At 41.6% G+C, this 26,010-nt stretch overlaps 1 protein-coding gene across 1 annotated transcript; it reads left to right on the top strand.

Annotated features, from left to right (window-relative positions):
- The first annotated feature begins 1,709 nt into the window (after positions 1–1,709).
- Positions 1,710–21,337, top strand: LOC110144088 (zinc finger protein 431-like). The gene is made up of 8 exons (XM_020903933.2): positions 1,710–1,877; positions 2,349–2,428; positions 11,466–11,590; positions 12,621–12,682; positions 14,093–14,219; positions 17,955–18,050; positions 18,823–18,902; positions 19,593–21,337. The coding sequence occupies exons 3-8, from the start codon at positions 11,560–11,562 to the stop codon at positions 21,036–21,038; spliced, it is 1,842 nt and encodes a 613-aa protein (XP_020759592.2). The 5' UTR covers positions 1,710–1,877; positions 2,349–2,428; positions 11,466–11,559; the 3' UTR covers positions 21,039–21,337.
- Positions 21,338–26,010: the final 4,673 nt, after the last annotated feature.

Below are 26,010 nucleotides of genomic sequence, written 5' to 3'. Positions count from 1 at the left end.
TTCCCAGGCAAGAGTACTGGAGTGGGTTGTCATTTCCTTCTCCAGAATATCTTCCCCCAACTCAGAGACTGAATCCAGGCCTCGCGCATCCTCTGAGTCACCAGGGAAGCCCTTTTTTTTTTTTTTTTTTTTAATTTATTTATTTTTTCCATTTATTTTTATTAGTTGGAGGCTAATTACTTTACATCATTACAGTAGTTTTTGTCATACATTGATATGAATCAGCCATGGATTTACATGTATTCCCCATCCCGGTCCCCCCTCCCACCTCCCTTTCCACCCAATCCCTCTGGGTCTTCCCAGTGCACCAGGCCCGAGCACTAGGGAAGCCCTTTATCTGCATTATCACCCTCCAACAGAGAACAACCTGCATTATTTATTTTACACTTGAGGACAGGAACACATGACTTTTACATAATTTTTATCAGGGCCAGGGCTAGAGAGAGTAAAGTCAGATTTGAATGCATTAAGTGAAACTCCATTCACAAGGCTGCTGCTGCTGCTAAGTCACTTCAGTCGTGTCCGACTCTGTGCGACCCCATAGACGGCAGCCCACCAGGCTCCCCCGTCCCTGGGATTCTTCAGGCAAGAACACTGGAGTGGGTTGCCATTTCCTCCTCCAGTGCGTGAAAGTGAAAAGTGAAAGTGAAGTCGTGTCCGACTCTTCATGACCCCATGGACTGCAGCCTACCAGGCTCCTCGGTCCATGGAGTTTTCCAGGCAAGTGTACTGGAGTGGGTTGCCATTGCCGCACCTAAACCTTATTCTTTTCTGCCAAGTCAACCTGCATTCAGGGAGCTGAATTTAGGAGAAAGGCAAACTCTATATGGGGCTTCCCTTGTGGCTCAGCTGGTAAAGAATCTGCCTCCAATGCGCGAGACCTGGGTTCAATCCCTAGGTTGGGACGATCCCCTGGAGAAGGAACTGCTACCCACTCCAGTATTATGGTCACAAAGAGTCAGACACGACCGGGCGACTTTCACTTTAAACACTCTATGTATGGAAGGATTGACTGAAATTTCTCGTAAATAAAGGTTCTCACTGCCTTAAGTCAATCCAGCCTAGGTTGTGTGAAACCTAGGTTGTGTCAAGGTCTCCACAGGAGCTTCATCTTCCCAAAGAGTGTCCCTGTTCAACTACTAGCAGTCACTCAGGTATGCCGTTACCGTTTACTTTTCTTCTAGCATTCACTATCTACAAAAGCCGTCTTACTTATTTGATTTTGCTGTGTGTATGTAGCGTTTTTGTTTTTTGTTCGTTTGTTTTTTACATTCCTGGTATTCAGAATAGTGCATGGTATACAGGAATACTCAATAAACATCAGTTCAATGAATGAAAATTATTCTGTAAAAATACACAATTTATTTTTAAAATACGCAACAATTTAGACTTTCATAGGCAGCGAACCATTCTATAAAATTTACTGAATGCAATCGATCCTGGGATCTGCAGGTCCGCAATCAGTCGAATCTGCAGTTGTGGAATCCGCAGAATCAGAGTGGTTGGTGATTGGTCGAATCTGCAGTTGCGGAACCCGCAGAATCAGAGTGGTTGGTGGTTGGTCGAATCTGCAGTTGCGGAACCCGCAGAATCAGAGTGGTTGGCGGTTGGGCGAATCTGCAGTTGCGGAACCCGCAGAATCAGGGTGGTTGGCGGTTGGTCGAATCTGCAGTTGCGGAATCCGCAGAATCAGGGTGGTTGGCGGTTGGTCGAATCTGCAGTTGCGGAACCCGCAGTTCCGGAACTGCAGAAGCGGAACCCTGCAGATGCAGAACCCTGCAGATGAGGAACCCTGCAGATGCGGAACTCGCTGAATCCGAGGGCAGGATGTAAATTACACCGTGTTCCAGGAGGGCCTCGAATATTCCTGGCTTTTGGTATGGGTGGAGTGGTGGTCTTGGAATCAGTCCTCCGCAGATACCCAGGGAAGGCTGAACTTGCATCTTTACTTGACAATTAAAAGGAATAATTAGGGTAAACAGGTTTTCCTTGTAACTCAGTTGGTAAAGAATCTGCCTGCTAGGCAGGAGACCTGGGTTTGATTCCTGGGTTGGGAAGATACCCTGGAGAAGGAAATAGCAACCCACTCCAATATTCTTGCCTGGAGAATTCCATGGACAGAGGAGCCTGGTAGGCTACAATCTATGGGGTCGAAAGAGTCGGACACGTGACTTAGCGACTAAACCACCACCATTAGGGTAAACGGGGCGTACTTTTTGGTTTAACAATAATCCAATATAAAGTTCACTGTGTAAACCTGGTCAAAGAGAACAAGGCGTGTCTTCTAATCCTTTAGCCCTTCTAGTTGTATCATGGATAAAGTTCGGTGACCTTGTGCATTTCTCCAGACAGAAAGCTTGCGGTAACTGAGAAGTGCGGCCTGGCCCAAGCCCTTAGCTCGCTGACCTGTGGATTTCTGTGTCTTTTGGTGAGTAATGAATAAGAACTTGTAGCAGGGGCTCCCCACAGCGCTTCACTTTCTAAGATAATTTCTAACCTGCAGAATATTTTTCTCTTGATGGTAGGCATCCGGGTGCATTTAAGGTTGAGATGTCTTGTGAAATGAAATTTTTCAATTATTTATGTTGCATAAGCATCCAGTGAAAGAAGTGCACAATGTGAGAGTTGTGAGTTTTTAAAGTTTTATTTGGGGCAAAGTGAAGACTATAGCCTAGGAGACCGCCTCTCATATATCACTAAAGAACTACTCCCAAAAGGTAGGGGGGAGGTCAGCGTGATTTTAGTGAAGGGATATACCTGCCATCTAGCAACATTTTGGCAGAGTGTTGCTACTAGTCATGAGGAGCAGATGTCTCTGTTAATTATTTTAGTCCTTTTTAAATAAAAGAAAATGCAAGGGGACTTCCCTGGTAGTCCTTCTACTGCAGGAGGTGTTTGTGTTTGATCACTGGTCAGGTAACTAAGATCCCACATGCCACTGTGGTGTGGCAAAAAAAAAAAAAATGATAATACAAGAAATTGGGCTCATAAAATCTTCTAAAGAATATCTAAAGTCCTGTTCTGCCAGTTTTTCCAGGAGCATGGAGCTGCTCATTCCTGAACTCTGCTCTGAACTCCTTTCAGGGTGTGTTGAAGGTCAGCCACTGCAGTGGCTAGTGACTTCATCCTTATAGAGGTAGATGGTAGTTTTTCATCCACATAGGTTTTGTTCACAGGATGTCAGAATGGGCAATTTATTACCTTTTAACCATAAGTTCTCCTGTTAACAGCTGTATGCTCCCATGTGGCACAGTGGTAAAGAATCTGCCTGCCAAAAGAATGAAGGAGATGTGGGTTCAATCCCTGGGTCAAATAGAAGGAAATGGCAACCCACTCCAGTATTCTTGCCTGGAAAATCCCATCAGAGGAGTCTGGCGGGCTGCAGACAGTCCAGGGGGGTCTCAAAGAGTCAGACACGACTGAGTGACTGAGCACACACATTGTTCTTTTCAAGAGAGCTCAGCTCACATGACAGCCCCCAACACTTGAAAGTCAAGAGATCCTTGAAAAAGTGACACAAATTTCATTAAGGTCCTACCTGGAATTGGAGTTCAGTTGATTCTGTACGGAAAAAGTTTTGACCTAGTGTGGTGTTCATTAAGTATTTATTATCCCCCCAAAGAGATAAAACACAGCAAAGACAAATTAGGCATCTGGTTTGGCTTTAAATGCAAGGGATTTGGTTATAAAATAGCATTCTCTTACAGAATTTCTTTCTTTTCTTTTTTTTTTTTTTTTTTGTGACCATGCAGCTTTTGTGTGGAGTCAACCACTGGACCACCAGGAAAGCCCCTTTATAGAATTTTATGCTTCCTTTACTTAAATAGAATTCACATTATTTAAACAACTCACTAACAAGCTTCTTGTTTTTATTATTTATTGCATACGTTTTAGTAATTCTTGTCATTTAGTCACTAAATTTTAGTGTGATTGGAAGGTAATTGCTATGTTGGTTTCTGCCACACAACAACTTGAATCAGACATAACTGTATGTATAGCCCCTCCCTCTTGAGTCTTCCCTCCCACTCCCCTCCCAACCCCACTCCTCTAGGTTATCACAGACCGCGAGGCTGGGCTTCCTGCATTTTTTTTTAATTTTAAAAACTTTTAAAAATTGTATTATTTCTTTTTGGCTGCACTGGGTGGGTCTTCTTTGCTGCAAGTCCGCTCCTGTCTAGTTGTGGTCCATGGGCTTCTTGTTGCAGTGGCTTCTTTGGCGGAGATGGGCTCTGGAGCACTGACTCAGTAGTTGTGGCCCATGGGTTTAGTTCCTCTGTGGCATGTGAAATCTTCCTGAACTGGAGATTAAACCCATGTTTGCTGCTTTAGCAGGCAGATTCTTAACCTCTGGACCACCAGGGCAGTCCCCTGAGTTGGTTTTTTTTTTTAATGTTTTATTTGGCTGCACCAAGTCTTAGTTGCAGCATGTGGGGATCTAGTTCCCTGACCAAGGATCGAACCTGGGCTCCCTGCTCTGAGAACACAGAGTCTTAGCCACTGGACCACCAAGGAAGTCCTTTGCTAAATGAGAGCATATCAGTGGAGGACTCAATCTAAGGGTTCATTAAACCTCTTGGAAAAAAGTTACTGAAGCCCCAATGCACAATCTAGAAAATGACTAGGATACAAACAGGCAATGGGCTAAGCATGGAGGGAGGGGGGAGTGAACATTTTAGCCTGAGGACTCGGCACATGCAGAATCCCTGTAGCAGCTAAAATCCCTGGATTGTACCAAGAAGTGAGCAAGACAGGACGTGGCTGAAAAAGAAACAAGAGGGGAGGAAATTGAATTATATTGCAGGAGCCCCAGCCACATGACTTGTCTTGAAAGCAAGTTCAAGGTTTAATTTAAGACAGGTGGAAAGCCATTATGAGCAGGGGCACAACTATTATAGACTTGTGTTTAGCAGAGCTAGCTGTGTGGTGAGGATGGAGTACAAAAGGCCAAGCTTGACTGTCAGAGAAAAGATGAAGGATTAGTAGTAGGGTTTAGGAATGAGTGACACTAATCTAGATTTGATGGTTGCAAAGTAGAAAAAAGTGATGACTTGGGGGAGAGATGAAGGCTGGAATCCATACTCATTAATTTCTTCACACTCAGAATGCTTTACAATGTAGCTAGTGATGTGCTAGTGACTGGATATAGATGGCTTTTTAAATATATGTTTATGTTTATTTCTATTTATTATTTGGCTGCACTGCATCTTAGCTATGGCATGCAGGATTTTCAGTCTTTGTTGTGGCATGTGATATCTTTAGTTGAAGCATGCGAACTCTTAATTGGGGCTTGTGAGATCTAGTTCCCTCACCAGGGATCAAACCTGGGCCCCCAGCAATGGCAGCTCAGGGTCTTAGCCACTGTGCTGCTAGGGAAGTCCTCAGGTATATGGTTTTAATGAGGCCACTCTTGGACATTGGGCTTCCCAGGTGGCAAAGTGGTAAAGAATCCACCTGTCAAGGCAGAAGATGCAGGTGATGCAGATTCGAGATCTTGGAGCAGGAAAGGGAAACCCACTCCAGTATTCTTGCCTGAGAAGTCCATGAACAGAGAAACCTGGCAGGCTACAGTTAACCGGGGCTTGCAGAGATTCAGACTTGACTGAGCATGCATGCATATACTCTTGGACATTAGATCTAGTGGAAGAGAAAGAATATAAGCAAGCAAAGAACAAATACATGATTACAAATTGTGCCGAGGGCTACATAGGGAGAATAGAGAGAGCTCTTAGACAAAAAGAGATTGGCTTTATATTAAATATGGTGCTCACAATAAAGTTGATTCTGAGAAAATGACATTTACATGGACAGAAAAATAACAAGGCAAAATTATCCATGTGTGGGAAGAGAGAAGAGTTTAGTAGTTGGAATTTTCTCTGGAGGGAGCACCATTGAAGAAATGATTAGATATGGGTGGAGATAGGGTGTGTCTTGGATTAGCCTGTCAATTTGTGCTGTGTGGTAGGGTGGAGAAGTCTACAAAGGAATGGTTTTAGGTTTCAGGTAATTGCTGCCTTTAGGGGATGGGGTAGAAAGTGCCCCGTATTTTTAAATTTCTTTGGCTGTTATGGACTGAGGGAGAGAAGTCAAGGATTCTGTGTGGTTTTTTCAAGTTTTGTTTATTTTTATTATTTTTTAAAATTTATTTATTTGACTGTTCTGGGTCTTACTTGTGGCATGTAGGATCTTTGGTTGCAGCATGTAGGATCTAGTTACCTGACCAGGGATCAAACCCTCGACCCCCTGCATTGGGAGCATAGAGTTTTAGCTACTAGACCGCTGGGGAAGTCCCTTAATTATTTTTTACTGCCCTGGGTCTTTGCTGCTGTGTGTGGGCTTTCTATAGTTGTAGTGCTTGGGCTTCTCATTGAGATGGCTTCTCTTGTGGAACACAGGCCCTAGGGCACTCAGGCTTCAATAATTGCACCCCTGGGGCTCTAGAGCACCAGCTCAATAGTTGTGGCCTATAGGCGTAATTAACTGACTTCCCTGGTGCCTCAGATGGTAAAGCATCTGCCTGCAATGTGGGAGATCTGGGTTCAATCCCTGTGTCAGGAAGATCCTCTGGAGAAGGAAATGGCAACCCACTCCAGTACTCTTGCCTGGAAAATCCCATGGACAGAGGAGCCTGGTAGGCTACAGTCCATGGGGTCACGAAGAGTCGGACACGACTGAGTGACTAAACTAAACTATAGGCTTAGTTGCTCTGCTCCACAGCAAGTGGAATCTTCCCTGGATCAGGGATTGAACCCATGTCCCCAATATTGGCAGATGGATTCTTAAGCACTGGATCAGCAGGGAAGCCCTCTGTGGGTTTTGTTGTTTTTTCTTCTGCGGCTTTAATTGAGTTCAGCCCGCAGGAAGGGGGAAGGGCTTATCAATTAATCTTTAGTTTCAATTCATTATAGCTGTGGGGTGGGGTGGGGTAAAGGCATGTGATACCAATGATACCTTCTATGTGCTGTGAATACCTAGTACTAGTACTCCAAGGCACTAGTACTCCTTGCTGAGAGTGCAGATGTTTGAAGTAAAAACTTTTTGGAAGAGATGATAAATTCAGTCTGATAAATTTCATCAGAGGTGCCTACAAAAATTTTAGATGGCCACAGTTGAAAAGGCAGCAGGATATATGGGTCCTAAAGATCAAATTTGAGTTCTCTAACTGGAGATTTGGGTGTCATGAGCATAGAGATGGAATTTAATTTCAAAGGAATGCATAGATGTGGAATGCACAGATGTGGAATGCACAGAATAAGGTGAGAGATGAGGGCCAGGACTGCGCCTTGAGAACAGTCAACAATGGGAAAGGAGCAGGCCAATGAATTCAGAGAAATAAGATGCCAGCAGGAGATGTCACAGAGCCTATGATAGAGGCTGATTTATAGAAGAAAGTAGTGATAGGATTTTTCTGATGGGTCAACTAAGTCATGGAGAAGGAAATGGCAGCCCACTCTAATTTTCTTGTCTGGAAACATCCATGGACAGAGGAACCTGGTGGGCTATACAGTTCTTGAGGTTGCAAGGGGTTGGACACAACTGAGCTACTGAGCTTGTAAGTCAAAAACAAAATGACATTCACTGGATTGATTCTCTTAAATCTTTGGCAGTCTTGGTAGAGCAGTGTCAATGAAGTGATGGTGAGGTAGAAACTAGGTTGGAGTGTAATTAAGGGAAGTGAGGAAATGGGGAGAATGTGAGGATAGACTATTCTTTTTAAAAAATATGTATTTGGTTGCTCCAGGTCTTAGTTGCAGCATGTGGGATCACATTTCCTAACCGGGGATCGAACCGCCTGCACTGGGAGCTCAGGTCTTAGCCACTGGACCCCCAGGGAAGTCCCTGGGGGTCGACTCTTCTTTCAAACAATTTGATGGAGAAAAGGAAAAGAGACTGAGCAGCAACTGGAGGGCTAAGTGGGTTCTAAGCTATGAATTCTTTCAAGATGGGAGATCTTTTTTCTTTGAATTGATTAAGCTTTATTTAGAAAGAAGCGATGCAAGCCAATATGCATTAGAAAATACAAGGTAACCTTTGGAAAATGTACAAAAAGTCACTTAACTATTATTATTTTTTTTTTTTTGGCCGCACCCAGTGGCATAGGGGAACTTCCCCAAGCAGGGATAAAACCCTCACCGCCTGCAGTGGAATCACATACTGTTAACCACTGGACCAGGGAAGACCAACAGTCACTTAAGATAACACTCAAACTTTGCAAAAAATTATAAAGGAAAAAGATTAGCCAGGAAAATACCTGTCTCCAAGCACATGTACTTTCTCATTTTTTAAAAATTATTTTCCATTGTGGTTTTTCATAGGATATTGAATATGGTTCCCTATGCTGTACAATAAGACCTTGTTGTAAGATGGGAGATCTTTGATTATACTTCAGTGTTAAAAGTCTGAGTACAGGACTTCCCTGGTGGTCCAGTGGTTAGGAATCCACCTGCCAATGTAGGGGACATGGGTTTGATCCCTGGTCAGGGAAGATTCCACATGCCTCAGGGCAACTGAGCCTGAGTACAACAGCTACTTGAGTACTTGAGCCCGCATGCCCTAGAGCCTGCTGTCTGCAGCAGGAGAAGTCACCATAATGAGAAGCCCACCCACCTCAACTAGGGATTAGCACCTGCTCACTGAAACTAGAGATAGCCCGTACAGCAGCAAAGACCCAACACAGCCAAAAATCAGTAAAAATTTTTTAAACAGTATGAGTTCAGTGGAGTAGAAGTTGATGGTAATGGAAAAGAACAAAGGAACAGCTAATACAGCAAGCTTTCTGAGAAGGTAAGAAGGGATTATACCAGTGGTTTTCAACCAGGAAAGTTTGCCCCCTAAAGGACATTTGCCAATACCCCTTTCACAACTTGAGGGGATACTACTGACATCTTCCTGACCTCAGCTGGTAAAGAATCCGCCTGCAATGCAGGAGACCCTGGTTTAATTCCTGGGTCTGGAAGACCCGCTGAAGAAGGGATATGCTACCCACTACAGTATTCTTGGGCTTTTCTGATAGCTCAGCTGGTAAAGAATTCTGCCTGCAATGCTGGATACATGGGTTTGATATCTGGATTGGGAAGATGTCCTGGATAAGGGAACAGCTACCCACTCCACTGTTCTGGCCTGGAAAATTCCATGGACTATATAGTCCATGGGGTCGCAAAGAGTCAGACATAATTGAGCGACTTTCACTTTTGGGCTTCCCTGGTGGTTCAGATGGTAAAGAATCTGCCTGCAATGTTGGAGACCTGGGTTCGATCCCTGGATTGGGAAGATGTCCTGGAGAAGGAAATGGCATCCCACTCCAGTATTCCTGCCTGAAAATCCCATGGAAAGAGGAGGCTTGCAGGCTACAGTCCATGGGGTCACAAAGAGTCAGACATGACTGAGCGACTTCACCTGCTACTGACATCTAATGGGTAGAGTCCAGGGATGCTACTAAGCATCCTACAATGCACAGGATAGTACCCTCATAACAATAAAGCCTTTTCTTTCTCAATTGCTTCAGTCATGTCCGACTCTTTGACACCCTATGGACTATAGCCCACCAGGCTCCTCTGTCCATGGGTTTTCCCAGGCAAGAATACTGGAGTGGGTTGCCATGCCCTCCTCCAGGGGATCTTCCTGACCCAGGGATCAAACCTGCATCACCTGCGTAAGAGATGTTGACTTTAGATAAGAAGGCAGACATATCTTCACCTGCAAAGTGAAAGAAACCATGACACTGTGGAATGACTTTTGAACTGGGGTAACAAGATGAAAAATCCTTCTTATCATTGTTACAGTTGTTCTGCAAAGTAAGATGTACTATCATTTGTTTATTTACTTTTGATAGCATTGATTCTTCATTGCTGTGCACAGGCTTTCCTTAGTTGCAGCGAGCGGGGGCTATTCTTAGTTGCAGTGCATGAACTTGTCCTTGTGATGGTTTCTCTTGTTGCAGAGCACAGGCTCTTAGTTCCCCAACCAAGGATCGAACTCACACCCCCTTCATTGAAAGAGCAGAGTCTTACCCACTAGACCACCAGGCTTCAGTAGTTGAGGCTCATGGGCTGTAAAGCACAGTCTCAGTAGTTCTCACCTGGAACCTTCTCAGATCAGGGATGGAACCTGCCAATGTCCCCTGCATTGACAGGTAGATTCTATACACTGTGCCACCAGGGAAGTTCCGAGATCATTTGTTATTGAAGAGACAAAGTTGAGACCATATGAAATTCAAAATCTTGGAGGAATTTTGGAAAGGTCTTTAGATAATTAGGAGATTAAATCCCCTGTGGGGCTTTTCCTTTAGTGTTGAGGGCCCACTTAGAGTATGGAACTAAAAATTTTTATTGATTCTCTTGTATTTTATAGGATAGGAATTACCCAGGCAGAATAGACAGATGATATTATGATTCCTCAGAGAGAAATTTGGTGTTTTGGAAAATATTGAAGTGATGGACCATGACATTCTGTACACAGTGCCAAGAAAATGAGGATTATAATAGCAATATGGTGGAAGTATGGATGGCTTGGAAGCTTCTGTGAGGCAGGAGAGAAGATGCAGTGCAGCCAAAAAAGAGAACAAGTGGAAATATACCTACTGTGTTTAAAGTGGGAGGTTTGACTTTCTGCCTTTGTAGAAACCAAGAATCTCAGGTAACGATAAATGGGTATATGATTGGGATGTGGAAGCCATGGATTGGATGTTTGCTAGTTTATGCCCACAAACATGGAATCATCTTGAATTAGAGCAGGGATAAGAGTTAATGTTTTATTCCTCTTTTTTAAAAAAATTTTAGCCATGCCACGCAGCTTGTGGGATCTTAGTTCTCCAACCAGGGATTGAACTCATACTCCCTGCATTGAAAGTGCAGAATCTTAACCACTGGACCACCAGAAAAGTCCAGGGATAGAGTTAAAATGAAGAATGGGAGTTAGGTGCCAGTGACTTTAATGAGTCAAGTCTATGTTTGGTGCTAATTCAGGTGAGGCCAGAGGAGATGGATTTTTTTTTTATATGGGATTTTTGATAAGTGATGGGTAATGTGGTTTGGTGATGATAATGTGAAGGATGGGCTTCCCAGGTGGCTCAGTAGTAAAGAAGCCTGCCAAGCAGGAGATTCCGGTTCTATCCCTGGGTCAGGAAGATCCCCTGGAGAAGGAAATGGCAACCCACTCCAGTATTCTTGCCTAGAAAATCCCATGGACAGGGGAAGCCTGGCGGGCTATCATCCATGGGGTCGCAAAGAGTGGGACACAACTTAGTGACTAAACAACAATGTGAGGAATGTACGTTATGGATGGGAGAGACCAAGAATAGCCCTCATATTGCTTTGAGGTGATACATGGCATGCAAAACGAAGACCCAGGATCAAAGATGGCTGAGTCTGAAAGGAGCACATACAGAATGCACAATGATCAAATTGTCCTAAGTGCAAAGGAGAAACAGAAAGCTTGTGAATTCTTTTGTTAATATTTCTTTATTCCAGAGCCCTGCCTGGAGTGGATCATAGAGGCATAAGAGGAGCTTCCAGGTTCTCCTGGTTGCTATCTGAGCATACTTACGACTCACAAAGTTACAAAATGGCAACCCCACATCTGTCCACTGTATTTGGTAAGTCCCTAGGGTAGATTCACTTCACCAGGATTAAGTGGGCTCAGCACCTTAGAGCAGGCTCAAAATAAAGGATTTGAGGAGTCACAGGGGACTGGAAGAAGGGCTGGAATGAAAGGAGGTACACATGGAGCTCTTCAAACCCTTGGAGCCCCAGAATTGTTCACGTCAGATTCAGTGCCCTTTGGGGTTTTAGAGGAAGGACGTATATGCATGGTGGGGAGAGGGAAGAAAATTTAAGGGTGGTACTTCTTTATTTCATCAATTTGTTTTATCAAGCTGGGAAAGATAACAACTCAACCTTTGTGAATTTCAATTTCCTTGTTAAGAAAATTGAGAAGATAAACCCATTTCTCATGGGTATCAAAGCACCCTATTATCTTTTTTTAATTGAAGTGCAGTTGATTTACAGTGTTGCATTAGTTGTATTAGGGTATACCAAAGTGATTCAGTGATACATGATTTCTTTTTCATACACTTTTTCATTATGCTGTGCTTTAAAGTAGGACATTGTTTGTTGTTTATATACTTTATATATAGTGGTTTGTATCTGTTAATCCCACACTCCTAATTTATCCCTCCCCAACCCTCTTTTCCCCCTTGGTAACCATAAGTTTATTTTCTATATCTATGAGTTTGTTTCATAAATAAGTTTGTGTCATATTTTAGATTCCACATGTAAATGACATCATATGATATTTGTCTTTTTGTTTCTGACTTACTTAATATGATCTCTAGGCTCATCCACGTTGCTGCAAATGGCATTATTTCATTCTTTTTCATGGTTGAGTAGTATTCCGTTGTATATACTACTGCATCTTTATCCATTCATCTGTCGATGGACATTTAGGTTGCTTCCATGTCTTGGCTGTTGTGAGTAGAAAGCACCTATTTTCTGACTCTGGTGGAGCTAGTGCATGTGTGTGTGTGACTCAAGTGATGTCAGACAACTTCTACGCTTGAAAACATTGTGATAATATATATGCCTACATGCTCATGTCATCCTCCCCTCTCACTCTGCCTGTTCTAGACCCTTCCTGTGCCCATGAAAGGACCAGGGAAAGGATGGGAAACTTCTGCTCTTGGTTACAGGTGAGTCAAGAATTATTTTCTTTCTCCTAAAATGCATTCCTGTCCCCTGGGGTGAATGCATCTCCTTCAGTACTCTGGAGCCTCACAACTCAACCTGCATTTTGGAACTTCTGATAGTGGTTCAAGGACTTCTAAAAAAAATTATTCTACCCCACTACTTAACAGTTTTTTTTCCAGGCATCTCTTTTGCTTAGTGCAGTTAGTAAAAGAAGTAAAAAGTAAACAAAAATAAAAATAAGAAAAAAAAAAACAGAAAAAAAGAAAAAGTTAGAAAATTTTTAAATAAAAAGAAAAATATAATACTGTCTTAATCTCAAAAATGATGCTTTGAAATGTAGTGCTGGAAAAGACTCTTGAGAGTCCCTTGACTGCAAGAAGATCAAACCAGTCAATCCTAAAGGAAATCAATCCTGAATATTCATTGAAAGTGAAAGTCATTCAGTCGTGTCTGACTCTTTGAGACCCCATGGGCTATACAGTCTATGGAATTCTCCAGGCCAGAATGCTGGAGTGGGTAGCCTTTCCCTTCTGCAGGGGATCTTCCCAACCCAGGGATCAAACCCAGGTCTCCTGCATTGCAGGCAGGTTCTTTACCAGCTGAGCCACAAGGGAAGCCCCATTCATTGAAGGAATTGATGCTAAAACTGAAGCTTCAATACTTTGGCTACCTGATATGAAGAACAGGCTCATTGGAAAAGACTCTGATGCTGGGAGAGATTGAAGGCAGAAGGAGAAGAGGGCAGCAGAGGATGAGATGGTTAGATAGCATCATCGACTCAATGGACATGAACTTGAGAAAACTCCAGGAGATAGTGAAGGACAGAGAAGCCTGGTGCTACAGCGTGTGGGGTTGCAAAGAGTTGGACACAGCTTAGCAATTGAACAACAACAGTGTCAAAAGTAATAATAATTTTGAAAAATAATTTTTTTCATTTAGGAAGTATTTCTTTCATTCTTGCAATGTGTCCAGGTCTCCATTTGACACTGAAGATAGAAGAGAATAAATTGTGGAAGTTCTCAGGCTAGGAGTAGAGACATACATTTCATCATAAATTCTTGAGATTCCTTAAGGAGTGAGCATGAGTAGAGAAGGGAAGATTCTGAGAATTGAGCCCTGGGGTTTTGTTTTGTTTTGGCCATGCTGTGCCACATGTGGGACCCTAGTTCCCCAACTAAGTATTGAACCCATGCCCCCTGAATTGGGAGTGGGGATTCTTAAACATCAGACCACCAAGGAAGTCCTTGAATCCTGGATTAAATGAAGAGTCCTCAGAATCTAGACTTATGAAAGTGAGGTAAAGACCATGAAGTAAACAGGTCTTTTATCTCCAGTGCTGTTACCCATGATCCTCTTCCGCAGAGCACTGTGGGATTGGTGACTGGTTGACCCGAGATATGTTGTTATTTTAGAACTCAATCACCTTTGAGGATGTGGCCATAAACTTCACCCAGAAGGAGTGGGCATTGCTGAATTCATCTCAGAGAAGGCTGTACAAAGATGTGATGCTGGAAAACTATAGAAACTTGGCTTCAGTGGGTAAGGCTGACACAATCCCTTATTTATTTTATTGAGTTTGAGTATGGGTTTCTTGGGTGATTAAGGCTTGTGATACAGATACAGGATTTTTAAAAATTAACTCATCATGTATTTATGGCTGTGCTGGGCTTTTCTCTAGTTGGGGCAAACAGGGGCTACTCTTCATTCCCCTGGTGCAGAGCACAGTTCTAGGTACAAGGGCTCAGGAGTTAATGGCACTTAGGCTTAGCTGCTCCAAGGTATATGGGATCTTCCTGGACCAGGGGTCGAACCTGTGTTCCCTGCATTGGCAGGTGGATTCCCAGCCACTGGACCTCCAGGGAAGTCCTGTAGGTTTTTATTTTTAAGAAAAATAACTGTGTTGAGGTATAATTCACATACCATAATTCATTCATTTAAAGTGTACAAAACTAAGCTTTTTAAAGTGTTTTTTTTTCAGAGTTGTACATCCATCAGCACTGTCTAATTCCAGAACATTTTCATTAACCTGCCTCCAGGGTGTTTCATTCCTCTCTGCCTTCAGACCCTGACAACTCACCTACTTTCGTTCTCTATAGATTCCCCTATTCAGCATTTCGTATTAATGGGATCATACCATGTGTTGTCTTTTATGACTTACTTTTTTCACTTAGCATAATGTTTTCAGGGTTCATCCATGTTGTAGTATATGTCAGTACTTGTAGCCTATTCATTGCTGAATAATATTCTCTTGCATAGATTTACCATATTTTGTTTATCTATCAGTTGATGGACATTTGGATTTTTGACATTTGTTACTACAAATAATGGGATTCCTGGGTGGCTTAGTGGTAAAGAATCCTATCAGTGCAGGAGACACAAGAGACGTGGGTTCAAATCTGAGTCCAGAAGATCCCCTGAAGAAGGGAATAGTAACCTACTGCAGTATTCTTGCCTAAAGAATTGCACGGACAGAGGAGCCTGATGGGCTACAGTCTCAAAGAGTCAGAAACGACTTAACAACAAAACAACAACCAAATAATGCTGTTGCAAACATTCACATACAAGTTTTTGTGTGGACAAATGTCGTCATTTATCTTGGGTGTAGGCCCAAGAGTAAAATTGCTGGGTTATTTGGTAACTTCATACTTCACATTTTTAGGCACTGCTAAACTGTTTTCCAAACTGGCTGTGTCATTTTACATTCCCTCCAGTAATATATGTTGATTCCAAATTCTCCATAGTTTCTTTTTTTTTCCCATAGTTTCTTACCAACACTTATTTCCTGTTTTTTGATGATAGTCATCCTAGTAGTTGTGAAATGGAATTTCATTGTGCTTCAGATTTGTATTTGCCTAATGACTAGTGATGTTGAGCCCACATGCTCTGCACTGGAAGGTGGATTCTTAACCAGTGGACCACCAGATAAATCCCAAATTTCCTAATTCTTTGCCTGATCTCCTGACACCAGGTTATGGTAAAGAAAAATACAGCATTTGTTGCAGGGTGCCAAGCAAGAGAGTGGGAGAGAAGCCTCAGATTCCCTCCAGCTTGGTCTTTGAATTAGCGTTTGTTTGGTTTTTTTTTAAAGAGGAATTAAAAAGAGACTGGGATTAATTGCTCATTATCTTGTGACGTTTCTCCGACTTTTCTTAATCATAGTTTTGGGAGTCGGGATGTCTCTGGTTTAAGATTCTGTAGTCCTTGACTTCAGGGTCAGTTAGCTCATCTAACTGACTAAATAGCAGTTTTAGTACATTATTGATGCTACCAAAACCAGCAATTTTAGTCATTTGACTGATTGATTACTGTTAAGTTAGCATAGGATTGAGGTCAGAGGGGATAAAAGAACAGGAATAAAGTTTTGGATAGAATGATTAATCATAAACTTGGTAAGGGAACTCAGTTTTAGGGAAATTTGGTTTCACTGCTGGCTTTTATTTTTTCTTGTTGGTGCTTATTTGTTTAGTGACTTTACTAGATGAATTCCACAGATTCTGTATTCTCTGCAGTGTGCAGCCACGGAGTTTTCTTATTTTTTTTTTAAGTACTTAATTTTTAAAAGCCTGGCCTTGGGGAAGTCACTAGCTGGTCATTATAATTTAGTAGTCCACCAATGATTGGTAAAAAGATTTTCTTACGTGCCTTGCCTGTATCTTTTTTTTTTTTCATTTGTTTTGTTCTTAAAAGATGTATTTATTTATTGGCTATGGTGGGTCTTTGTTGCTGTATGTGGGCTTTCTCTAGTTGTGAACAGGGCCAATTTTCGTTGTATGTGGATTTCTCAGTGTTGTGTCGTCTCTTGTTGTAGAGCACAGGCTCGTGAGCGCTCCGATTTTGGTAGTGGGAGCACATGGACTCAGTAGTTGCTTGTGGCTCGCTGGCTCAGAGCACTCAGGCTTAGTTATCCTGCGGCATGTGGAATCTTTCCAGACCAGGGATTGGACCAGTGTCATCTGCATTGCAAGGTGGATTCTTAACCGCTGGACCACCAGGGAAGCCCCTTGCCTTTATCTCTTCTACCTCTTGCCAAGGGGACCTATGGGAGAAGTCACAGCTTTAAGCTTCAGGCAAGTTATGAGACAGGCTTAGCTTTCACTTTCTGCTTAGACTTGGACAGGGTCTTAAAGTCTACCGAAGGACTTGGGACTTAATCTTTCCTAGATACTTCCTGAGCATGTGCATAGCCTTGCTCATGCACACAGCCTTTTAGATCCTCAGGAACTTGTTGGGAGCTTTTCAAAGTTCCCTGTGGTTGTCTAGTTCCTACTCTTCTTTAAAACTCTCAGCCCATCTTCTGCTCTCCCCAAGTGAAATCAGAGCCTTAAGCATCCGGCTGTTACTAGCAGGTTGCAAGTGTTTGAATAATGCCTTGGGGTTAAGGACTTTTTTTTTTTTTCAGTCTGTTAATCTAGGCTCTGAGTAAATCAAATAGCCACACCACCCTGAGTATGGAGATTTTCTAAGGAGCTGCAAGTTTAGAAAACAAAAATATTGACTGTGTTCTATGGTTCTTTTTTTTCTTTTTAGAAGTTTTTTCCCTCTTGTATTAGTAATTGTCTATGTTCAATTTCTACTTTCCTTCCTCCCTTTCTTTCTTTTTTTTTCTTTCCATTTATTTTTATTAGTTGGAGGCTAATTACTTTACAATATTGTAGTGGTTTTTGTCATACATTGACATGGTTCTTTTAACAGAGCTCCCAAAGAGGTTAGACCACCTCTGTTGACTACAGAACTTCTGGCATTGGCCACTATGCCACTGAGCTAGGCAGAGTGAAGGGATGAAATAATTCTTTCCTAAGTTTTGTTTGTTTATTAGGCTGCATTGGCCCTTAGTTGCAGCATGAGGGATCTTTTGTTGCGTCTCACAGACTCTGTAGTTGCAGTGTACGGGCTTAGGTGCTCTGCAGGGTGTGGAATCTTAGTTCCCTGACTAGGGATCAAGCTGCATCTCCTGTATTGCAAGGTGAATTCTTAACCACTGGACCCCCAGGGAAGTCCCCGGTGGGGCTTCTAAAAATAGCCTTAAAATGTCGCATACCCTGTTCTTTTACCAAGGTTCAATGATTTCTGTAGTCAGTTTTCCATTTGTGGAAAGTTAATTTCCCAAATGCTTTACTTTTGCTTTCTCTGTTAGAAGTTTATCATCATTTTGCTCTCTGTAATGTCACAATTGTCAATCTTCAGAACCTCAAAGACCAAGTTCTTGCCACAGTTTGATGATAGTTTTTGTCATACACTGCATGGCCCTCTCATATGTATCATCCCCAATTATAGGATATCAACTCAGCAAACCTCCTCTCATCACCCATCTGGAGCAGGAAGATGAAATGAAGATAGTAGAGCGAAGAATTCACCAAGATACCTGTTCATGTGAGCACCAGGCATATATGAATGTCTTGCCTACAAGATCTGTTTGGGGTGAAGGAAAAGGTGCATTATGAAATGTCAGGAGACTTTAAAAAATAACCCCTTTTATTTAAGGAGAAAGCTGAGAAGAGACCCTTTGGTGTGAACTTCCTTATGTAGTTTCAGCTTCCCTAATCTTTCACTTTTTGCCTTTCATTTCATACTTTCCTGTGCTCTGAAACAACTGTCTTGATTTTTAATATTTACATTTCGAATCATTGTCTGATTCTTCCCATTTTGCATGTGTAGTAATGGCTTGTCAACAACATGACTTTCAATCAAGACAGAATGATTCCTTAGTAAATTACATGAAACCCTAAACCATGTAAATGTCATCAGTTCCACCATAAATGGATTCTTCTTCATTTTGTCTTCCTGAGTCTATGATCAATATTCGAAGAGAAATCCACATGGGGCTTAACTATTTTGGTCATCATCCCACAATGTTATTTAGTTAATTAATTTTTATTGGCATGATAGTTAATTTACAGTGCTATGTTAGTTTCTGCCATATAGCAAAGTCAGTCAACTATAGATATATCCACTCTTAGATTCTATTCCCATACAGGTCATCAGAGAGTACTAAATAGAGTTCTCTGTGCTATACATTCCACCATTTTATATAGGACCATGAGGTTACGCTTCCCATTTGTTTCAGATTGGGGTTAGGCATTACCTGTTTTTGTCAATATGTGGTCTCCATGTCTTTTCCAAAACTTTTCTCCACTTTGTTCAGATAAGATGATTCTCCTTAAAACCGAAGGACCACAGCAAGAACAAGGTATTTTGGAGAAATATACACTCAATGACAAGAAGGTAAGATTCACATGGGATAATTTCTTGTCCTCACCTTAGAAGTTCAGAATCCTATAAGATAGAGAAGAACTAGAGCAGGGTTCCCCAATCCCTGAGCCACAGACTGCTACCAGTCTGCACAGCAGGAGGTAAGTGATGGGTGACCCCGTTGCTCACATTGCCACCTGATCTCTGCCCCCTGTCAGATCAGTGGCAGCATAATAACTATAATGCACTTGAATCATTCCCAAAACCATCCCCACCCCCATCCATGGAAAAATTGTATTCCACAAAAACTAGTCTCTGGTGCAAAAAAGGTTGAGGACTGCTAGACTACAGGGTAATCCAAGTGATATCATGCTTATTTCACCAACAGAAAGCAGAAGCTACTGTTAAGTTTTCATTTGAAGGAAGTTCATAACAATCCCTAATGTAAATATTTGCATAATGGAATTAGATATTAAATGTTTAAGATATCATTCACCCTAAGGCAGTTTTATCTTAAATCTGTTGAAGAAACTTTAGTGGAATCCATCTGGTATAGCAATCAGCTGACTAATAAATTCAGTCAGAAACTTATATTCACTGAGAAAATATGAAACTCTTATGCTAATAAAATGCTTGTTAGACATGTCAGAATTTATGCTGGGGGAGAGTCTCAGTCATGAACTTGATAAATCTCATGATGATAATTCATATTTTAATCATTAGGAACAAACTCTTGGAGGCAATACCATTCAATGCAGAGAAATCGTTGAAACCTTGAGTGTGAAATCTAGCATTATTCAGAATAAGAGAATTTACCCAGGCAAGAAACTCCATCGATACCCTGACTCTGCAGAAGCCCTTGGTGAATCTTCACATCTCAAGTCACATGAGAGAATTCTTCCTCAGAAAAAATCATCCAACTGTGAAACACATGAAAATTCCTTCATCAGGAGCTCTAACTTAGCCAGCCACAAGAAACAACATACAGGAGAGGGATCCTATGAATGCAGTGACTGTGGGAAAGTCTTAAATTCAATCTCACATCTTAAGAAGCATGAGAAAACTCACATTAGAGATACACCTTTTGAGTGTAGCCAGTGTGGTAAAGTATTGCAGAGCCATGGGTCCATTAAGCTGCACATGAGAACCCACACTGGAGAAAAACCATTCAGGTGTGATCAGTGTGGGAAGTCCTTCACCTCAAGCTCTTATCTTACACGTCACAAGAGAATTCATACTGGAGAGAAGCCCTATGCATGCCATGACTGTGGAAAAACCTTCCGAGATAGCTCACTTCTCAGACAGCATGCAAGGACTCATTCAGGAGAAAAACCCTACAAATGTAATCAATGCAACAAAACCTTCAGTAGAAATGCTAGGCTTATCATGCACCAGATAGCACATACTGGAGAGAAACCCTATAAGTGCAATGATTGTGGAAGAACCTTTAGTGTTCTCCTATACTTTAAACAACATAAGAAAATCCACACTGGAGAGATAGTCACTGAATGTAGCCTCTGTGGTAAAGCCCTAAAAAGTGAGGCATCTCTTAAGACACATATGAGGATACATACTGGAGAGAAACCTTACAAGTGTAATCAATGTGGGAAAGCTTTTAGGCTGAGCTCCAACCTTACCACACATAAGAAAATTCATACTGGAGAGAAACCCTGTAAGTGCAATGACTGTGGGAAAGCCTTCAGGGATCGCTCATGCCTTAAAGAACATGCGAGAATTCACACTGGAGAAAAACCCTTTACCTGTAATCAGTGTGGAAGAGCCTTCAGAGTGAAATCTTTCCTCATGTTACATAAGAAAATTCACATGAAAATGAAGTATGAATGTAAGGAATGTGGGAAAACCTTCCGTGGTCTCTTATCTCATGGGAGGCATATGAAAATCCATACCAGGGCCAAGAAGCCTTTTAAGTGCAGTGAATGTGGAAAAGCTTTTAGTAGGCATGTTTCCCTTACAGTACACATGAGAACTCACACAGGGGAGAAACCCTATGAGTGTAATCAATGTGGAAAATCCTTCAGTGTAAAGTGTAATCTCACTGTGCACAAAAGAATACATACTGGAGAAAAACCCTATAAGTGCAAGATCTGTGGGCACAGTTTCAGTAAACCCTTACCCTTTCAGCGTCACGAGAGAACTCACGCTCAATAAGTCCCTTTTGATGACATCCATGTAAAGTAGCTTTCAGGGAACTCTCAGTCTTTAAGGCATACAACAAAATGCTAAGTGGAAAGAACTGGTTTTGAATAATGTGAGAAGGCCTCTGAATAATGCGTATATGGGAGAAACCTAAGTTATGCAATGATTGTGAGAAATTTTGTATTCATTCATTATCCCTTAGAAGATATGTAGTCATGCTGAAAGAAAGTGTTTTAATATCTTCAAAACTTGTTAGTTGGGAAAAAAAAAAGGCTTGTTACCTGAGAAAAATAAAAACCTAATGTTTTAAGCCACCATATTTTCTGTGTATTTGTTCTTTTGTTTTCTGTGTATTTGTGTGTGGTGGTGATGGTAGTGGTGGTGGTGATGTGTGCTAGGTTACTTCAGTCATGTCCAACTCTTGGCAATCCTATGGGCGCTATGGTGGTGGTGGTAGGGAGTTTTCTTTTTTATTTCTTCCAGTTGGCTGTAATCACTAACCAATATAGTCCACAGATGGTCAATTTTTAAAAATAAATTTTACATATGGTAACAAAATTGAAAAACTATTTAGTATGGGGATATAGGTTTGATAGATAATTGCATGCATGCTTAGTCACTCAGTCACGTCCAACTCTTTGCAAACCCATGGACTGTAGTCCACCAGGCTCCTCCATCCATGAGATTCTCCAGGCAAGAATACTAGAGTAGTAGCCATTCTCTTCTCTAGGGGATCTTCTCAACCCAGGATCAAACCTAGGTCTCCAGGATTACAGGCAGATTCTTTACCATCTGAACCACTGAGGAAGCCCCTTAATAGATGTTTGCCTATTAGATAAAGCTCTTAAGTTGTGCTTACAAATCACCTGTGTACCTCTGTGTTTCTTGTCTCCTGTCACATCCTGCACAAGGTCTGTAGTGAGTCTTCCCATGAAGATTGCAGATGGTTCAATTCTCCTTGGAATTATGAAATTTTTACAACACATTTTGTGTATACACTTAACATATACGAGAATGAACAAATGCATGAATCTTTACAAGGTAAAACACCTCTGGGACAGGGAGGCCTGGCATCCTGGTGTGAAGCAGTCCATAGCGTCACAGAGTCAGACACAACTTAGTGACTGAACAACAGCAGAATACCTCAATATTAACTACTGCAAGCTCTGGTCAAGGTATAGAATATTATGGGCACTACTAATCACTCTGATTCCTGCCATCAGAATGTAGGTACTCTATAGAATCATGTATTTTTAATTCTTTTTTAAAATTGAAGTACGGTTAATTTACAGTGTTGTTTCAGGTGTTCAGCAAAGTGACTCAGTAATACATACATATGTATGTTGTTCAGTCGCTAAGTCACATCTGACTCTTTGCTGTCTGACTGTAGCCCACCAGGCTCCTCTGTCCATGGGCTTTCCCAAGCAAGAATACTGGAGTGGGTTGGCATTTCCTTCTCTAATGCATGCATGCATGCCAAGTCGCTTCAGTTGCGTCCGACTCTGTGCGACCCTATGGACAGCAGCCCACCAGGCTCCTCTGTCCACAGGATTCTCCAGGCAAGAATACTGGAATGGGTTGCCATTTCCTTCTCCAGGAGATCTTTCCGACTGAGGGATCGAACCTGAGTCTCCTGCATTGGCAGATGGATTCTTTACTACTGAGCCACCAGGAAAGCCCGTACATATATATATATATATATATATATATATATATATATACATATTCTTTTTCATATTCCCTTCCATTATGGTTTATTACAGGATATTGAATATAGTTCCCTATGCTATACAGTAGGACCTTGTTTATATATATAGTAGTTTGTATCTGCTAACCCCAGTATACTAATTTATTCCTTCCTCACCCCCTTTTCCCATTTGGGAGCCATGAGTTTGTTTTCTATGTCTGAGTCTGTATATGTTTTCTAAGTAAGTTCATTTGTGTCTTTTTTTTTTTTTTTTTTTTGACTGCACTGTGCAGCTTGCAGGATCTTAGTTCCTTGGCCAGGGATCAAAACCAGGCCCTGAAAAAAGAACAAGAAACCAGGCCCTGGCAGTGAAGCACAGAGTCCTAACCACTGGATGGCCAGGGAATCCCCTAGAAACATGTATTTTATTTTATTTTTTTTTTATATTTTTTTTTTTTTTTTTTTTTTAAATTTATTTTTTTAATTGAAGGATAGTTGCTTTACAGAATTTTGTTGTTTTCTGCCAAATAACAACATGAATCAGCTATAGGTATACATACCATACTTTTAGAGACCAATAAGTGACATGGGAAAATAGTCTGTGTTAAGGGAAAAAGATGTAGTATATGTACAGTATATTTTGATACACACATACTCCAAGATGTCTGTAAAGAGTAATGAGATAATGGCTGATTTTCCATTTTTAATTCTTACATTTTTGAATTGCTTGAATTTTGGAAAATGTGCAGGTGTCACTTTTATAATTATAAAACAATGAAGCTATTTTCGTTTTGAAAAGAGATGAAGCAGTCATAAGAATGATGCTACAATCGCGATTTCCTTCTTTAACATTGCTTCTGGTTAGGGAACGCCTTTTCAGAAGAAATCTTAATGGGAAATTAGTACAGTTACTCCCCCTGCCTTTGTAAGCACCACATCCACATAAGGAACTTGAGCGTCTGTGGATTTTGTCATGCACAGGGTGAGCGGGTTTGAAACCAATCCCTTGCGGATACTGAGGGAAGACTGTATTAAAAAAAAAAAAAAAAAAAGGCATCTCTGTTGAGTAGGAGTGGCAAATGCAGACCTTACCCGTGTGGTCTCCTTCTTGCTCTCCATCAAACACTCATCTGCTCCCCGAACCCAGGACCTGAGACATGACAAAGAACTCCAGCACATCATGGAACTAAATTTAAAACTCTTACTTCAGATGACCATTCACTGATACAGCAAGCCTTTCATGGATTACCCCTACGTGCTAAAAGTAAATTATAAAAGAATTTCTTGAGTAAGATCCCATTTTCTGAAACTCCCCATATACCATATAATTAGATATATGAGTTGTGTTCAACTCTTTTTGACTTTATGGACTGTAGCCCACCAGGCTCCTCTGTCTATGGGATTCTCCAGGCAAGAATCCTGGAGTGGGTTGCCATTTCCTTCTCCGAAACATGTATTTTAAAAACAACTTTGTTGGGATAAAATTCACGAACCAAAAAGTTCACTCATTCAAAGTGTACAATTCATTGACTTAAGTTATGTGTACTCTTGTGCCTGATATCACATGTCATTTGTGCCTGGCTTCTGCTCAACATTACATTTTTGAGATACATTTTTTGCTGTTGCATCTAGCCAGAGTTTATTTTCATTGTTGCACAGTTTTCCATAGAATGAATTTGTACACTGTATCAGTCAACTGTTTTGGACATTTTATCTGTTTATAGCTGGGATATTTTACAAATAGTGCTGCAATGAACATTCTTATACGTGTCTTTTGATTCCCAACTACATATTTTTGTTGGTTATGTATTAAGGAATAGGTATGGTAATATTTATTTCACAACTACCACGCAGTTTTCCAGAATAGTTGCACCAAATTTCATTCCTGCTTTCTTGCCAATCTTTCATATTGTCTCATTTGTTTGGACCATTTTGATGAGTATGTAGGGCCGTGTTTTGGTTCTTCTTAATTTTAAAAACTTTTATATTGAACTACTTTTACACTTAGAGAAGGACTTCCCAGATGGTGTGATGGTAAAGAAGCCACCTGCCAATGCAGGAGATGCAAGAGACTTGGGTTCAACCCCTGGGTCAGGAAGATCCCCTGGAGAAGGAAATGGCAACCCACTCCAGTGTTCTTGCCTGGAGAATCCCAGGGATAGAGGAGCCTGGTGGGCTGCCGTCTGTGGGGTCGCACAGAGTCAGACCCGACTGAAGCGACTTAGCAGCAGCAGCAGCCAGTATCTTTGCCTGGAGAATTCCATGGACAGAGGAGCCTGATGGGCTACAGTATGGGTCACAAAGAGTCAGACACAACTGAGCGACTAACACACATATCCCTCAGTTCAGTTCAGTTGCTCAGTCATGTCCAACTCTTTGCAACTCCATGGACTGCAACAAGCCAGGCTTCCCTGTCCATCACCAGTTCCTGGAGATTGCTCAAATTCATGTCCATCAAATTGGTGATGCCATCCAACCATCTCATCCTCTGTAGTCACCTTCTCCTCCTGCCTTCAATATTTCCCAGCATGAGAGTCTTCTCCAATAAGCAGTTCTTCCCATCAGGTGGCCAAAGTATTGGAACTTCAGCTGCAAGATCAGTCCTTCAATGAATATTCAGGACTGATTTCCTTTAGGATGGACTGGTTGGATCTCCTTGCTGTGCAAGGAACCCTCAAGAGTCTTCTCCAGCACCACAGTTCAAAAGCATCAGTTCTTCAGCTCTCAGCTTTCTTTATAGTCCAGCTCTCACATCCATACGTGACTACTGGAAAAACCATAGCTTTGACTAGATGGACCTTAGCAGGCAAAGTAATGTCTTCGCTTTTATTAATGCTGTCTAGGTTGGTCATAGCTCTTCCAAGGAGCAAGTGTCTTTTAATTTCATGGCTGCAGTCACCATCTGCAGTGCTTTTGGAGCCCCACAAAATAAAGTCTATCACTGTTTCCATCATTTCCTCATCTGTTTGCCATGAAGTGATGGGATCAGATGCCATGATCTTAGTTTTTTAAATGTTGAGTTTTAAGTCAACTCTCATTCTCCTTTTTGATCTTCATCAAGAGGCTCTTTAGTTCCTTCACTTTCTGCCATAAGGGTGGTGTCATCTTCATATCAGAGGTTCTTGATTTCTCCCAGCAATCTTGATTCCAATTCATGCTTCATCCAGTTCAGCATTTTGCATGATGTACTCTGCATATAAGTAAAATAAATAGGGTGACAGTATACAGCCTTGACGTATTCCTTTCCCTAGTTGGAACCAATCTGTTGTTCCAGGTAATGTTCTAACTGTTGCTTCT

The sequence above is a fragment of the Odocoileus virginianus genome, chromosome 3 (genome assembly GCF_023699985.2).
Source record: "Odocoileus virginianus isolate 20LAN1187 ecotype Illinois chromosome 3, Ovbor_1.2, whole genome shotgun sequence".
NCBI lineage: Eukaryota > Metazoa > Chordata > Mammalia > Artiodactyla > Cervidae > Odocoileus > Odocoileus virginianus.
Note: the sequence above shows the minus strand (reverse complement) of the source record. Positions and strands in the feature narration are given on the sequence as shown.

What these genes read in the sequence shown, in the direction of transcription:
- LOC110144088 (XM_020903933.2), top strand. Translation starts at nt 11,560, where the DNA reads ATGGCAACCCCACATCTGTCCACTGTATTTG. An exon ending in ACATCTGTCCACTGTATTTG is followed by an intron (nt 11,591 to 12,620) that starts GTAAGTCCCTAG and finishes TGCCTGTTCTAG; the next exon opens with ACCCTTCCTGTGCCCATGAA. An exon ending in TAGAAACTTGGCTTCAGTGG is followed by an intron (nt 14,220 to 17,954) that starts GTAAGGCTGACA and finishes CCCCAATTATAG; the next exon opens with GATATCAACTCAGCAAACCT.